We start from the raw sequence: 15,739 nt of genomic DNA, 5'->3' as shown, positions 1-15,739 counted from the left end.
TTATTAGATAGGCTACTTTAAGACTCTTTTACTCAAGTATTATTCTTATGAGTGACATTTTCTTTAACCAAAGTAATATTTTAAAACGATATCTTTACTTTTAAAGTATGATGTTTGGGTACTTTTTACAACACTGTATTTTACAAAATGATTACTCTTACTTTTGCTACTTAAAGTGGGTCTATATTCTGCTAAATGACTACTTTTACTTTTGGTATTTTAAGTATTATTTTGATGCTGATTGCCCAATTATGTAGGCTACTTATACTTAAGTAAGATTTTGATTGCAAGACTTTTACTTGTAACCAGTGATGTATAAAGTCCAAAAAGTCATACTTGAGTAAAAGATGTCACGATAAATGTCAAGTCACTCATATAAATAGTACTTGAGTAAAAGTCTTAAAGTATCTGATATTCAATGTACTTACATTAAGAATCAAAAGTACAAGTAAAAGTAAATCTACATATATATAATTCAAACATTCACTCATTTGGCTCTGATGCAACATGTAATCTGAAAAGTAACTAGTAACTAAAGTCATCAAATCAATGTAGTGAGTTTAAAGTACAATATTTGCCTCCAGTATGTACAGTAGTGGGGTGGAAATACTCAAGTAAAGCACAGGTACCTCAAAATTGTACTTAGTTCCAGTAATTGAGTAAATGTACTTAGTTACAATCTACCACCGCTTGTAATAGAGTATTTTTACTCTCGCTTTGAGTAAAATAGGCCATATGAGCCCCTTGCTCCATCACTGACACATTTATTAATCTACATCCTACCAGAGGGAATCGATTTACTCTCAGAGATAAAGAGTAACGTAAGTACTCAGTACTTTCAGTAAACTGTCCGGTGCTTTACGCGATGAGATAACGTCACGTGACCAGCATCACCTGACGATGACATGTTATTTTGCACGGCAGTTAGTCTCCTATGGTTGGTTTTGTCCGGTGTACAGTGAGGACAGTGGTGCGAGCGGCTCAGTGACCGACGGTGTGTCATCGCATCACACTCGATGACAGCAGCGGTTTATTTAACACGGGGCTGTCGGCTTCAATTACCCACAATGCCTCGCTTGTTGCCGTCTGGCGAAGGAGTGACTGTGTAGAATCAGACAGCCAGCTACATTTGACATTCATGTACTTGTCGTTACTATGCATTTTTATTGTATGAAATAAGACAAAGAGGGAAAGAAAATAACAGGGGAAGGCGATATCTGTTGTTGTCAACGCACCAGCAATGCCTCTCTTCACGACAAACCCATTTGACCAAGATGTTGGTGAGTAATCAGGACTGGGGGCTATTTCTAGCAGGCTAGCTAAAGTAGCTTTGATCTGTCAGCTTTGTTTGTGTTCTCCAGCTGTCTTTTACCCTGTATAGCAGTGATGATAGTGTGTATATATGGCTGTGTTGCAGTGTATACTGCAGGCTATGTACACTGAAACGCTGTAGTCCATGTGAATGCATCTTCAGTCTCGTTTGCCTGTGTTTGTTGTGATTCGCTCTGTTAGCCAGTTAGCTAAGTGGCTAACAGCCTCATCTTATGTTGAGATTTAGCTAGCAGCAAACTAACATTTTACTGATAGCATAAAAAGCTTTGAAAACGTTCACTTATGCACGCCATGTGTAAAGCTATCGTTGCGTGTACTATTTACTTATTTTATTTGTTATATGTTAAGTCTATCTTCAAGTGTTTTTAGACGTGGGGCACAGATGCTGTCATCAAATAATTGAAGTACCGTTAGCTAGCTAGCCATCTGCCTCATCATTGCCTCACTGTGTGATGACTAACCAATATGATGAACCTGGCATGTCACGCTGAATGCAAGTGAAAGAGGATGCGGTGGTGTATGAAACCAGAAAGGCACTGTGTGTTTCCTTTTTCTCTCTTTGTTCTGTGTCGAGTGGTTAACCGCTTCATTAGCATGTTACAGTGTACAGGAGGTGGCCAAAGTACACAAACACCTCATTATACAGCACAATATAAAGCTACAGCCCTTTAACTAGCTGTAAATGCAAATTTAGTCAAGCACATGATGTTGTGTATGTTATGGACGGCAGGTGTTATTTAGCTTGAGTGGTCATTTTCAGGCTGTTTTTGCAGTATATGCTGTTATGCGTCTCTTTGGCAGTGTTGATCATTTACTTGTGGGGATATTATGAAATTCCTCTGTGTGGTATTCCTAATCTGATATCTCAGTGGTTATACATCTTGATGTAGTACATTTTCTATAAAGCAATTCTGAGCCTCTTAATGATTTCTGGCTAAGTCAGTAATTTCATTACCTTAAAAATTGATTTACTTCATCACATTGATGTTAAAATGAAATAAAAATCCAGTATGATCATAAATAAATCCTTCTCATTTATTTTCAGCATCGGTCACAATGGTCTCATATCTTTGTGAATGGCCTTTCATTATAATTTTCTTTTTCGGACGATATATTGTCCAAGAAATAAGAGCTTTTAATGCCACTGATAATGATAATAATACAGCCCACGGTGAAACTCCAACACAGAGAGTAGATGAGAGGACAGAAGCAATGCAATGTGAAGAAATGAAACGTGTCTCAGTAAAGTTTCTTCTGTTCTTTCAGCTTAAGTGCTGTGCCCAGGTCCTATAACGACAGGAACAAAAACCCTGTCTAAACACTAAGGAAAATTCAAATAGCTTCACCAGTGTAAATGGCATGTCAAATTCATATCATCAGATGGCATACATCACCAAACTTTTGACTGTTTTGTCTCTTTGCCAGTGCAATTTCCCAGTGTTAGCATGTATTCATTTCATGATTACAGAGGCAGGTAAACACGTGGGACATACGGTTGGATAGCAGTACATTTCAGCTTTGTAAGAGGTCTTACTTTCACCGCTTTTATTAATGAATTTATATGTAAACATGAGGTACGCAGTGGGATTATTAGCTATTTTTACTGCATGAACTGCTGGCCCATCAAAGACTGCAAAAAATGTGTCATTTGGCAACATGAGAAGTTGCATAAAATCATGGTGACATATGCCAAAGACAGGAAAACTGCAATGGCAAAGAGGAACTCGCCACTTTTGAAACACAGATGCTAACCGTTGTAATTTCTTAACAGCACAAATTAACTTCAAGTTAAATTAACACCTCCAACAGTCTGAACCCGAACCAGACATTACAAGCTTCGTCAGATTGGTATTTACTACAGGGCGGTTGTATTGTTGGGGCTTCTGTTATTCTGTCTGTATCTCTTGAACGTTTATTCTTATTTTTTATGATTTAAAAAAACAAAAAAGACCAAAGAAGAGGATCTTGCACATACCAAGAGCTTGTTTCGAAAGGCTTTATTATTTCTGATCCTCACCTCTTCTTGCTGACACTAAATGGAATAAGTCATGAAAAAAGTGCTTTTGCAATCTTTAATTTTTCTGCTTATGTTGGTCATTGTGCTTCTTTTCTGCAGAGAAAGCAACCAGTGAGATGAACACAGCTGAGGACTGGGGCCTCATTCTGGACATATGTGATAAGATAGGGCAGTCACGCACTGGGTTAGTTAACTGTCTTCTTCGTTTTAAACCTCACACACAAACACATTTATCAGGCATTGTAAAACACACAAATACCAGGGTTGGAGATAGAACCCAAGGACACAAAGTGTACAAAACATCCTAAGTGACTTATTCTAGTGAATGGTGCTGGATTTTCTTTGTCCTCAAGCTGTTTATTTCTATCATTCTGCTGCAGGCCGAAAGAATGTCTTCGCTCTATAATGAGAAGAGTGAACCACAAGGATCCCCATGTGGCCATGCAGGCACTGACTGTAAGCAGAGTGTAAACAAACAACCATGTTTGGTATAAGTGTGATTGTACAGTTCACGAAGGCATCATGTTGTCTTCTCGTCATCTACCCTCAGTAAACCTTTCACTGAGATGTAAACTAGTGTAGGCACAGACTTTATTCTATGAGAAATTAGATGTTTGTCACACGTTGCTCTGGATGAAATAGTGAGTCTGATGATTTGTTTGTACTGATGTCCTCACAGCTCCTTGGTGCTTGTGTCTCAAACTGCGGGAAGATATTTCACTTGGAGGTGTGCTCCAGAGAGTTTGCCAGTGAAGTCAGTAACGTCTTAAACAAGGTATGATGTCATTTTCTTTTCCTTTTTTTATGCGTGTTGTCCACGTGAGACCTATTCATTGTTTTAATGCTGCTGTACATCCAGTACCTTGTTCTCATGAGGTGCCTTTTTAATGATTGTCCCCAGGGCCACCCCAAAGTGTGTGAGAAGCTGAAAGCCCTGATGGTGGAGTGGGCGGAGGACTTCCGCAACGATCCCCAACTCAGTTTGATCTCGGCTATGATCAAGAATCTACGTGAGCAGGGTGTTACTTTTCCAGCTGTTGGATCCCAGGTAGGCACGTAGGGTGGAATAGACTAGTTTTTGTTTGTGAATTTGTTTTTCAGAATAAGCATACTCTGTATAAAAGGTAAGGGGTGGACAGATGATTCAAACCAAAACCATACAACTGCAATGTCCCCATTTCGGCTCTGGCTGAGCATCTTTGCTGCCTGTCCTATCAACGTTGTTAATGTCTACTCAAAATGGACAAAAGTTCTGTGACTGTCTTTATCCTTGATGCTCCTTTATTTGTGCATTTTCATTGGTGTTGCAACCATGTATTTGTGCATTTGAAGTGAATTGTTAAATAAATAAACCAAAAAATCTAACATACAGTGGGGCAAAAAAGTATTTAGTCAGCCACCAATTGTGCAAGTTCTCCCACTCAAAAAGATGAGAGAGGCCTGTAATTTTCATCATAGGTACACTTCAACTATGAGAGACAAAATGAGAAAAAAAAAATCCAGAAAATCACATTGTCTGATTTTTAAAGAATTTATTTGCAAATTATGGTGGAAAATAAGTATTTGGTCAATAACAAAAGTTCATCTCAATACTTTGTTATATACCCTTTGTTGGCAATGACAGAGGTCAAACGTTTTCTGTAAGTCTTCACAAGGTTTTCACACACTGTTACTGGTATTTTGGCCCATTCCTCCATGCAGATCTCCTCTAGAGCAGTGACGTTTTGGGGCTGTCGCTGGGCAACACAGACTTTCAACTCCCTCCACAGATTTTCTATGGGGTTGAGATCTGGAGACTGGCTAGGCCACTCCAGGACCTTGAAATGCTTCTTACGAAGCCACTCCTTCGTTGCCCGGGTGGTGTGTTTGGGATCATTGTCATGCTGAAAGACCCAGCCACGTTTCATCTTCAATGCCCTTGCTGATGGAAGGAGGTTTTCACTCAAAATCTCACGATACATGGCCCCATTCATTCTTTCCTTTACACGGATCAGTCGTCCTGGTCCCCTTGCAGAAAAACAGCCTCAAAGCATGATGTTTCCACCCCCATGCTTCACAGTAGGTATGGTGTTCTTTGGATGCAACTCGGCATTCTTTCTCCTCCAAACACGACGAGTTGAGTTTTTACCAAAAAGTTCTATTTTGGTTTCATCTGACCATATGACATTCTCCCAATCCTCTTCTGGATCATCCAAATGCTCTCTAGCAAACTTCAGACGGGCCTGGACATGTACTGGCTTAAGCAGGGGGACACGTCTGGCACTGCAGGATTTGAGTCCCTGGCGGCGTAGTGTGTTACTGATGGTAGCCTTTGTTACTTTGGTCCCAGCTCTCTGCAGGTCATTCACTAGGTCCCCCCGTGTGGTTCTGGGATTTTTGTTCAACGTTCTTGTGATCATTTTGACCCCACGGGGTGAGATCTTGCGTGGAGCCCCAGATCGAGGGAGATTATCAGTGGTCTTGTATGTCTTCCATTTTCTAATAATTGCTCCCACAGTTGATTTCTTCACACCAAGCTGCTTACCTATTGTAGATTCAGTCTTCCCAGCCTGGTGCAGGTCTACAATTTTGTTTCTGGTGTCCTTTGACAGCTCTTTGGTCTTGGCCATAGTGGAGTTTGGAGTGTGACTGTTTGAGGTTGTGGACAGGTGTCTTTTATACTGATAACGGGTTCAAACAGGTGCCATTAATACAGGTAACATGTGGAGGACAGAGGAGCCTCTTCAAGAAGAGGTTACAGGTCTGTGAGAGCCAGAAATCTTGCTTGTTTGTAGGTGACCAAATACTTATTTTACCGAGGAATTTACCAATTAATTCATTAAAAATCCTACAATGTGATTTCCTGGATTCTTTCCCCCCATTCTGTCTCTTATAGTTGAAGTGTACCTATGGTGAAAATTACAGGCATCTCTCATCTTTTTAAGTGGGAGAACTTGCACAATTGGTGGCTGACTAAATACTTTTTTGCCCCACTGTATATCTTACAAAAATGTTTTATTCAAATGAGAAATTTAAGTTTTGGGGGGGTTTTTTGCTTTAAGTTACGACCCTGGTTTGTCCTTTTAAATCTTCTGCTGATTCACCTAAGCATGCAATTTTCTTTTATCCACAGGCTGCAGAGCAAGCAAAAGCAAGCCCTGCTTTAGTGGCGAAGGATCCTTCCACCTCAACAAACAAAAAAGAAGAAGAAGACTTGGCCAAAGGTAAGACACGTTTCTTCAATCCTCAGCTGTAAATGAAGAAATGTAATTGAGGAAGCATTATCCCTAAAAACATGCACGCCAACACTTTTAATTCATTATTTACATTGCATAAATCACTGTTTACGCTGGATTAATGCTTTGCAGATGTTCAGCAATATTGAAGGACTCTCAAGGGCAAACACATAATTTCCCATATCCGTCTCTTTTGTTTGTGTGCAGCTATCGAGCTGTCGCTGAAGGAGCAACGCCAGCAGCCACAGACCTCCCTGTCGAGCCTTTACCCCAACACCTCCAGCCTGCTCTCATCGCACAAGGCAGACGGCAGGAAGGTCCGCGCCATCTACGACTTTGAGGCTGCTGAGGACAATGAGCTCACCTTCAAGTCGGGAGAAATCATCACGATCCTGGACGATAGGTGAATTTTTACACAGAGAGAAAAGGCATGTAGGATCAGCACATGAGGATTTGTTAAATAACTGAGAGGATTGAGGGCAGCTAGGTGGTATTCTGAGTCAGGTGACCATTCCCTGTTAAGAGTCTGTCTTGCTCAGTGCCTTTGAGCTGAGCACTGACAACAAATTTACCCCTCAGGTATCACTTTACTGTATTATCTCTAAGAAATTACTTTTCAGGAATTAATAGAAAAAAATGTCCTAATGTTTTAAAGAAGCTTGAAACAAATTAAGTAGTAAAATAATCTGCTCATCTAATCTGTTGAATTTTTAATACGAGCACTGAAACGACATCAATTTAAAATCTTTAAAATCTGTTGGTTTTTTTGTTTTTTTTCTTCATTTCAGTGACCCCAACTGGTGGAAAGGGGAAACATACCAGGGAATCGGGCTGTTCCCCTCCAACTTTGTCACTGCTGACCTCACTGCAGAGCCTGAGATGAGTGAGTACACACACTCACACACAGAACACACCCTTTATCCACTTATGTCATCTGTAGTACTTTGATAGCCTATTTAGTCCATTAGCTATATTGCTTTATTGATCCTAGAGTGGGAAATACTTTATCACTTAAACACGGCTGGTGCAACAATTCAAAGAACACAGTACAATCAAGACATTGGTTGCATAGACAGAAAATGATCAGTGGGTTATCACATGCAGTAAAAGACATTGCTGCATGTACTTCTCGTAAGCCATTTGAGAATTTGCTCTGATAGCGTTCTGGATGAATTCCCTCTTATTAGAGAGAGCTTTATAGAACTTTTTATCGTTTCTGAGACTAATACAACAGCTTGAAGTATCACGCCAGGTTGATACACAATCATTTTTCCTCTGTAGTTCCTGCTTCAGTGTTTTTCTTCTGTTTCCTAATGTTGAATGTTTGAGCTTCACTGTGCAGAATGATGTACACGCAGAACTTGACACTACAAGGATCAGGACAAGGATCTCTACAGCACTACAGTACTTACACTTAGCCAAACTGTGATTTTGATTATATTTAAATAATATAATCATACTGCTAATGTGCATTCTGCTATTCAGCCCTTTTCCTCCGAACATGACGACAGCTTATGACTTGTTACAGCAGGTTGCATAAAAAGTAACTCAACGTATACCAACGTGACATTTGAAGATGATTTGTCAATAACTCGTATCGGATTGTAACTTTTATTTTCCTCTAATCTAATCGGACCATTAGTGAATGTCAAGTCAGCGTCTCCCGACCTCTTATGTATGTGAAACTGATTACTTATGTTGCTTTGTTGCTGCCACACCCACTTTTACTTGGGTATCTACAGTGAAGACAGAGAAGAAGACAGTACAGTTCAGTGAGGACATCCAGGTGGAGACTATAGAGCCCGAACAAGAGCCTGTGTATATAGACGAGGTAAGTTCCCTCGTGTGAATTCCTGCATACGAAGCTTGTTCAGCCTCAATGAGATCTGACAGTTGCATGAATAAATAAAGAGTTTTGCTCCAAATAAGATCTGCTTATCTCCTGACGATGTGAGAATAACAAAATCAAAAATCATAGACTAGGTTTGCTATATTGTATTAAGTGTCATCGCTGAATTTTTTTGGCAATCTTTCAGGACAAAATGGACCAGCTACTGCAGATGATCCAGAGCGCAGATCCCACAGACAACCAGTCAGACAGCGTCGAGTTACTACAGTTGGAAGGTAAACCGAATTTGACACAGAAGTCAATGTCAGTATACAGAAGCTAATCTGGAATGTATTGTTTTTATTAAGGTGGATTATTGATGTTTTGTTTTTTTTACCAGGTGCCTGCAATCAAATGGGACCGCTCATTGACCAAAAGTTGGAGGATATAGACAGGTACATACAGAAAACTACAGACGGCAGACATAAAAACTAATTCAAGCGCTCCATAGATAGTTAAGCAGATCTAATTATGTTTTTGCCGTGTGTGGGGTTTGTATCATCAGGAAGCACTCGGAGCTGTCAGAGCTCAATGTGAAGGTGATGGAGGCTCTGTCGTTGTATGCCAAGCTAATGAATGAAGATCCAGTTTACGCCATGTATGCCAAGCTGCAGAGCCAACAGTACTACATGCAGCAACCTGCCAGCGTAGCACAACAGGTACTGTCACCTTTTCATAGATGCGAGACATGATATGTGCACAATTTCCTCAGTCTTAAAGGGGCAGTTCACTCAAAAACAAAGTAACAAACTTTACTGATGGAGCCACCATAAACTGTTCATGATGAAGTCTATAAATGATCAATTATTATTCAGAAAGAGGATGTTGCCTTTCAACCCTTTTAAAATTTGAGATCAGATCTGCAATTGTTAGCCAATTAATTGATTAGTTGATTCGTTTCAGTCATTTTTCAAGTGAAAGGGTCAAGCATTTGCTCTGTCTAGCTGCTTAACTTTTAAGATTTGCTGCTTTTCTTTGTCTTTTATGATAGTAAAGGAAAAGTCTTTTGTTTTTGAACTGTTGGTTGGACAAAAGAAGCAATTTGAAGACGTCACTTTGGGCTGAGAAATTATGATGATTTCTTTACCTTTTTATAGACTAAATGATTAATCAAATAATCATTAAAATAATAAGTAGATCAATCAATTATAAAATTAATTGTTAGTTGCAGCCCTGAATACCATGATTCACCACTGTCAGTATCTCCAAGCCTAATGAATCATGCCAAAATATCTAGATGGTCTTCACTTACACTCCAGATAAGAAGAAAATTAAGTCTTTGGTGTACTGTACTTTAACAGTAACAGTTTAAATGTCCATTTGTATGATATGCCTCCATAACTTCAGGAGGAATGAGAAGCTCATTGTTGCAGACTAATGTTTTTTTTCCAATTGAGAAAAGTAGCACCATGTTATAAGATAAAATGTAGCATTATATAGATTTACTTTGGATACCCACCTGCTATTTTACATGTTTTACATGCTGTTGATCCTAGCACAGACTCATTAACACTGCGTATGTGCGCACAGGTCTACCCTGGTCAGCCTGCATCAGGTTCGTATGCCATGAGTGGTACCGCGGTGCAGGGTTACACTGTTCCCATGGAGCAGCTTCCAGCTGGAACCCCCATACCTGGTCAGCCAGCTCCCAGGTGAGTTCCACATACCCCAGTAGTTTGGTATTCTGGTTCAACAAAGCACATTACAAGTTACTGACATAAATAAAATTAGCTTCACGTCATGCTGTTTACATGCCCTCTTTAAAGGGAGGAAAGGTTTAGTGAATTTAGCTACAACACCTAGAACTTTTCACTACTTTACTTTATATCTCATCTAGAGTCTACCTACCTTTTTTTTTTCCCATGACAACTTAGATACTACCGTTTGTTCTCAAATAGTAGTTATTACCTTTATTTTACCACAACTGCAGATCCAGAACTCCAGAACCAGGCCTTTACTTGTTACAGGCATATGTGACATCCCATTTGTACCTGGAACTGTTCTTGGATACATTATCCAGATAGTCCTGCAGAGCAGACCTGCACTTGAGTGATTTCAAGTTGTGCCAAACCAGCCCCAAACTCCCCTAAAATAATAATAATATCATTGACTTGAGTGAGTTGTTAGGGGACACTTTATAAACTATGTGAACTATAAGACAAATCCTTCATTTTTTAAACTCTAAAGCTTTCATGTTTTTCTGTTTTGATAAATTCAGTATAATCTAAATTTTCAGCAGTAATTTGTAAGTACACCAACAGAGACAGATTCACCACTCTGCTGCTATGAGTTTCACTTCTTTAACATAATTGGTCACTGAACAGAATAAACAGTGTTTCTGAGTGCTGTTATGGTACCATCAATGATGCTTCCTGCACATATTTAACATTAAAAGGCTTTGAGCAGCTCAAATGGCTTTTTAATATTTGGAAATTTGCAGGGAGTGGTGAGTTTTATTGACAATAACTTAACAGCGCTGAGAACCAGCACAGAAGCATTTTGTAACTTTGTGAGGTTCCATACCTGTCTTATAATAGTGACTGACTTGTTCATGCTGGTCATGGCTTTTATTTGAGGGTTTTATTAGAGAGTTTACAGTATTATGAGTTTAATGCTTCCATCTTGCTGTAGTGAATGCTGCGTCGCTCTTTTCCACAGTGACGTTCATATGTACATGGGCCAGCCGCCAGTCTACACTGCAGCTCCAGGCAGCATGGCCCCAGCAGACGTTCAGTCCTACCAGAACGCGGCGAACGTTCCCGGCCCAGCCCCAGGCACGACTCCCGCAGGCATGACGCAGACGCCAAACTACAGCACCGCCTCCGGCCCGAGCATAGCACCTTCCTCAGACGTCTCACAGGCCCCCTACTCAGAGAAAGCCTTGCTATAGGGCTGCCTGAGCTTACTATAATCGTCACGCAAACACACACACACACACACCAGACCTGATCAAATAGTGGTCATAGATAATTTCTTTTATTACGTTTTATAATTAGTTTTGTCACCAGATGGATGGAAAAATTCAAATAGAGTAGACTAACCTCGACATTTGACACTCTTAAATATAAATACAGTTACACTTCTCACTCCAGGTTTAGAAGTGATCATGAGGGTTTGATTTGAAGAGCTCACACCAACTGTGTTCTTTTAGGACTGTATTTAATTATTGTTTTGCATTTACACTCTTCTTCTTCTTCCTCCTGTCCTTGCATGATTCAGATGTGAGGACAGAGAGGAGCTTTCAGTGGCACTTTGAGTTTCAGTTGCACTTATTTAAGTTTTGGCCATCATTCAAGCCTGATCACTTCCAAATCTAGATCTGATAGCAATATATGCATTGTCCTTTTTTAATGTACGAGACCTGACATTTATTGCTTCCTTTTTATGATAGGACTATTGAAGAATTGTGGTAACACTTTATATTATGGGTCTGTAATTTTTAAATAGATTCCTGGAAAGAATGACTTCATTTGGTACAAATTATATTATCATTGGAAACTTTATTCTGCATACTATATATTTTTGGATGTTCAGCTAACCCACTGTTTACTGACTTAAAGGGACAGTTCACACAAAAAATAACTTTTTTTTTTTTATTTACCCATCTAGATTGTTTTGGTGTGAGCTGCTTGAGGCTCGTGCTCGGGACAGAGCTGGATGTAAACATTAATCGGTCCTCCTCAGCTGAGCTGTAGTGTTAGCTAGCTCCTCGTCCATGAGCAGATGCTCACCATACTTGCCAACCCTCCCGATTTTCCTGGGAGACTCCTGTTTACTTGTAATTTCCATGGTTTCCTCCAGGGATCACAATTCTCCTGTATTTCTCCCGATTGATGACAATTCAGTTTTTCCCTTTTTTAGTAATCATAACCTGAAGAAGTACAGTGTGTAGTCAGTGAGTGAGAGAAAAAGAAGAGAGGAGAAAGAATATTTAAACAAATTTCAGATGAGAAGAGAAGAATTAACGTTTACTACATCAAGTTTTAAAGGGAAGGGGATGTGAAATCTGCTGTGTCGATTTTTCTGACAATCACGCGGGGCGCACTAACGTCAATCACCATCAATAGGCGGACAAACAGAGGGCAGTGGCGTGACTCTATAAAGGGCAGTGTTAAAAAAATGAAAAGTGATAAATATTACTCTTTACGCAAATTTACGCTAGAGGACAAATTATTCTGCGTTGTTTTCTGAGAATTCAAAGTAAGTCCTTGAACCTCAAATTTTTGGGTCTCAAGGTTGGCAAGTATGATTCTCACTTCCTTCTGCACAGTGATACAGTGTAGTTTGGTAGAAAGAAAATAGTTCCTACATGAAACTGCTCACAACAAGGTCTGTGGATCATCTTGAGTACCTGGGTCATGATTTCTGAAAAGAGACATTGCTGTTTTCAAATGTAGAGATAAGGCAGACATCTCTAAAGCTCACACTAGAACAATCTAGATGGATATATAGCTCTACAGTTAAGGAGAAAATACGCATTTTTGATTTTAGAGTGAACTGTCCCCGTAAGTTACACTAATAAAGTGAATTTAACTGTTAATCTACAGTATTTTAACTTTTAATTAGTATAAAATTCCATAATATTTTCCTAGAAAATATTCAGAAATTACAGACCTGTTAAATAAGACGTTACCAAAAAGAAAACAAGTGTAACTGCAGCCACTTCAACCACAAAATATATATGCAATTACTATTTGATCAAGTGTGAATTACGCACAGGCAGTCCTTCACACCACCCCTTAACGTGCCCACTGGAGCCACACATAGACACACACACACACACACACACACAATACTCCGACACACTACCGCCAGGTGTACAGCAGTGGACACAAACACACACTAAACATGGTTGCACCCGTTGGTTCACACATCCTCAGCAGTATGTGATAGTTTACCTTCACTCACACACTAACATGCCACAGCCTTCCCACCCACTTAAAGCAACTGCTAATCACGTCACAAAAAGGGTGCGTCGACTTACATTTCTTTTCTTTTCTTTTTTTGATCAGAAAAAGGACTTTTAGCGATGCAGAAATCGTTAGGCTACTACATCCTGTATATGTCGTTGAATTTTAGAAGTATCAAACTGAAGCCACTTTGTTTTTGGAGGGAAAAGAAACCAGGGGGATTAAGCATGCACATGTCTCTTGTATATACTGTACTGAACTAGTAGTGAAGCCACATGATGACCTCATGGTGGGCTGTATGTTAGCACAGCTCCGGGTGTTTCTCTCAGCCTTTTAAAGGTGAACTCTGCAGCCGTGATGTCCCTGCTGAATTAAAGGTGTAAAAGCCAAAGAGAACAAAATGGAAAAAAAAAAAAAACTCACATGCCGGAAAACAAGATATTTTTTCTTTTCTTATCTCGATCGACTCCTTACTTCATACTGCAGAGTTTTCCTTTTCAAATTGAGAAGCTCTAGATCCCTGTTGGTGGATGTAGGGTTTCGCTCCGTCTCCATTCAGGGGCTGTATTAACAGACTAGTACCACAGACTTGGCTACTATGGGGCGAACTCTCCGAACGGCCCCAGTGTCTTTGAAGCATCTCTTTAGTCAGTGTTGAAAAATGAATACTATGTTGGTTTTTTTTGTAGTGCATTTTAATTTATGTTTTGATTATTGTTATGCTATTTTAAATGGAGAAGCAGTGCAGGATGTATGTATTCACAGAAAAGCGGAATTTGCGATATTCTGCCGAACTTAGTTGTATATTTAAAATCGCTCACATGAGAACATGGACATTTCTCTCTGTGTTTGATACATGCTTATTGTACTGTAGGGTCAAATGGTAATGTGAAAAACTGATCGAACCTCCCCACGCATTACAAACCTGTCCTTTCTCAGAGCTGTCTAACACTAAAAACAAATTCTACCTGAAGCAGAACTGAAATAAGGTTCCTACGATTCTGGAAGGTACAGTCAGGATTTATAAACACCTCTTTCCCAAGGTCCCACTAAACTGTCGTTACTGTAGTAACAGTGACGCCTTGATTAAGATCAAATATTGTACAAAGTCTGCTTCTCATAACATACTACTACATGTTAAAAGTCAGTGGGAAAGAGTTGATGTTTGCAAATACTGATTTGTTTGCAAAAAGCTAATGAAGCAGGAAGATTATTTATCTTTGGTTGTATTATGTTGAATGAAGCTACATGAAGGAATTTCCGGGCAGTTTGTGTTGAACTCGATTTTCCAATTGCAGGGCAAATTGGTGTGTTGATTAGAGCTGCAGCAATTAATCAATTAGTTGATCGAAGGAATTAATTACCTATTACCTATAATTAACTATTTTGATAATTGATTAATCTTTTCAGTCATTTTTGATGTAAATTTGATGTATCCAGCTTCTTAAATGTAAGAATTTGCCGCTTCTTTTCGTCATTTATGGTGATAAATGAAGAGTCTTTGGATTTTGGACCAATGGTTGAACAAAAGAAGCGATTTGAAGACGTCACTTTGGACTCGAGAAATTGTGATGAACATTTTTTCACATTTTTTTCACAATTTTTTGACCTTTACAGACTAAACGATTAATCGATTAATCACGCAAATAATAAGCCGAAAAAATTGTAGTTGCAGCCCTAGTGTTGAGGATCTGATGTCAACTTCTCTCGCGATACTATTTTTCAGATGCAATCCTCTTTGCCATCCCTGTGCCGCCTTAAGAGTATAAAACAACCCCAAACTTAAGCTCGGTACCTGGGCAACAAGAGGACAATTTATTCTCCAGAACTTGATTTTTTTGCATTAATATAGTTGATTCAAAAACAAGAATCTTTTATTTTGTTGTTTTCTTTGCTGCCTTTAACTAAAAGTAAGAGTGAAATAGTGTTAATGTTGGATCAAAGAGGGCTGAAAATATCAAATATGATAAAAAAAAAAAAAGTAGCAGCTATTCTGGGACCACGAGACCAGGAGCCAGTTAATCATCATCATCATCATCATCCAAACGTGACATCTTGTTGCACCACAGTGTTGGACTGCAGCCCCGATGTAACTTTATTGCACAGGATTGAGATGCTGCCTGTTTTTATGTTTTAAAACAACATCATTATTGTAAAGTTTCTGTCTAAACTTGTACCCTGCTGTTTGTATGTATTCTTTTAACCATACTTATTAATTGGTATTCACAATAAAACCAGGCCAAATGTACAGAATAATATCAATGGCTCCCTGTTCTTGGACCTTGTTTTTTCAGGTAAAATAAATACAATTTCTGTTTTTATCTAGTTATATTTGAAGGGGAATTTGTTGTTTTTAAACCTTGACACTATACTTACA

At 39.2% G+C, this 15,739-nt stretch overlaps 1 protein-coding gene across 1 annotated transcript; it reads left to right on the top strand.

Moving 5' to 3' along the window:
- The first annotated feature begins 964 nt into the window (after window positions 1-964).
- Window positions 965-15,620, top strand: stam (signal transducing adaptor molecule (SH3 domain and ITAM motif) 1). Its single transcript, XM_073491169.1, has 14 exons — window positions 965-1,280; window positions 3,449-3,533; window positions 3,730-3,805; window positions 4,029-4,124; window positions 4,251-4,397; window positions 6,462-6,552; window positions 6,772-6,967; window positions 7,353-7,447; window positions 8,307-8,395; window positions 8,601-8,688; window positions 8,793-8,847; window positions 8,958-9,111; window positions 9,983-10,104; window positions 11,111-15,620. The coding sequence occupies exons 1-14, from the start codon at window positions 1,241-1,243 to the stop codon at window positions 11,340-11,342; spliced, it is 1,566 nt and encodes a 521-aa protein (XP_073347270.1). The 5' UTR covers window positions 965-1,240; the 3' UTR covers window positions 11,343-15,620.
- Window positions 15,621-15,739: the final 119 nt, after the last annotated feature.

The sequence above is a fragment of the Pagrus major genome, chromosome 21 (assembly GCF_040436345.1).
Source record: "Pagrus major chromosome 21, Pma_NU_1.0".
Classification (NCBI taxonomy): domain Eukaryota; kingdom Metazoa; phylum Chordata; class Actinopteri; order Spariformes; family Sparidae; genus Pagrus; species Pagrus major.
Note: the sequence above shows the minus strand (reverse complement) of the source record. Positions and strands in the feature narration are given on the sequence as shown.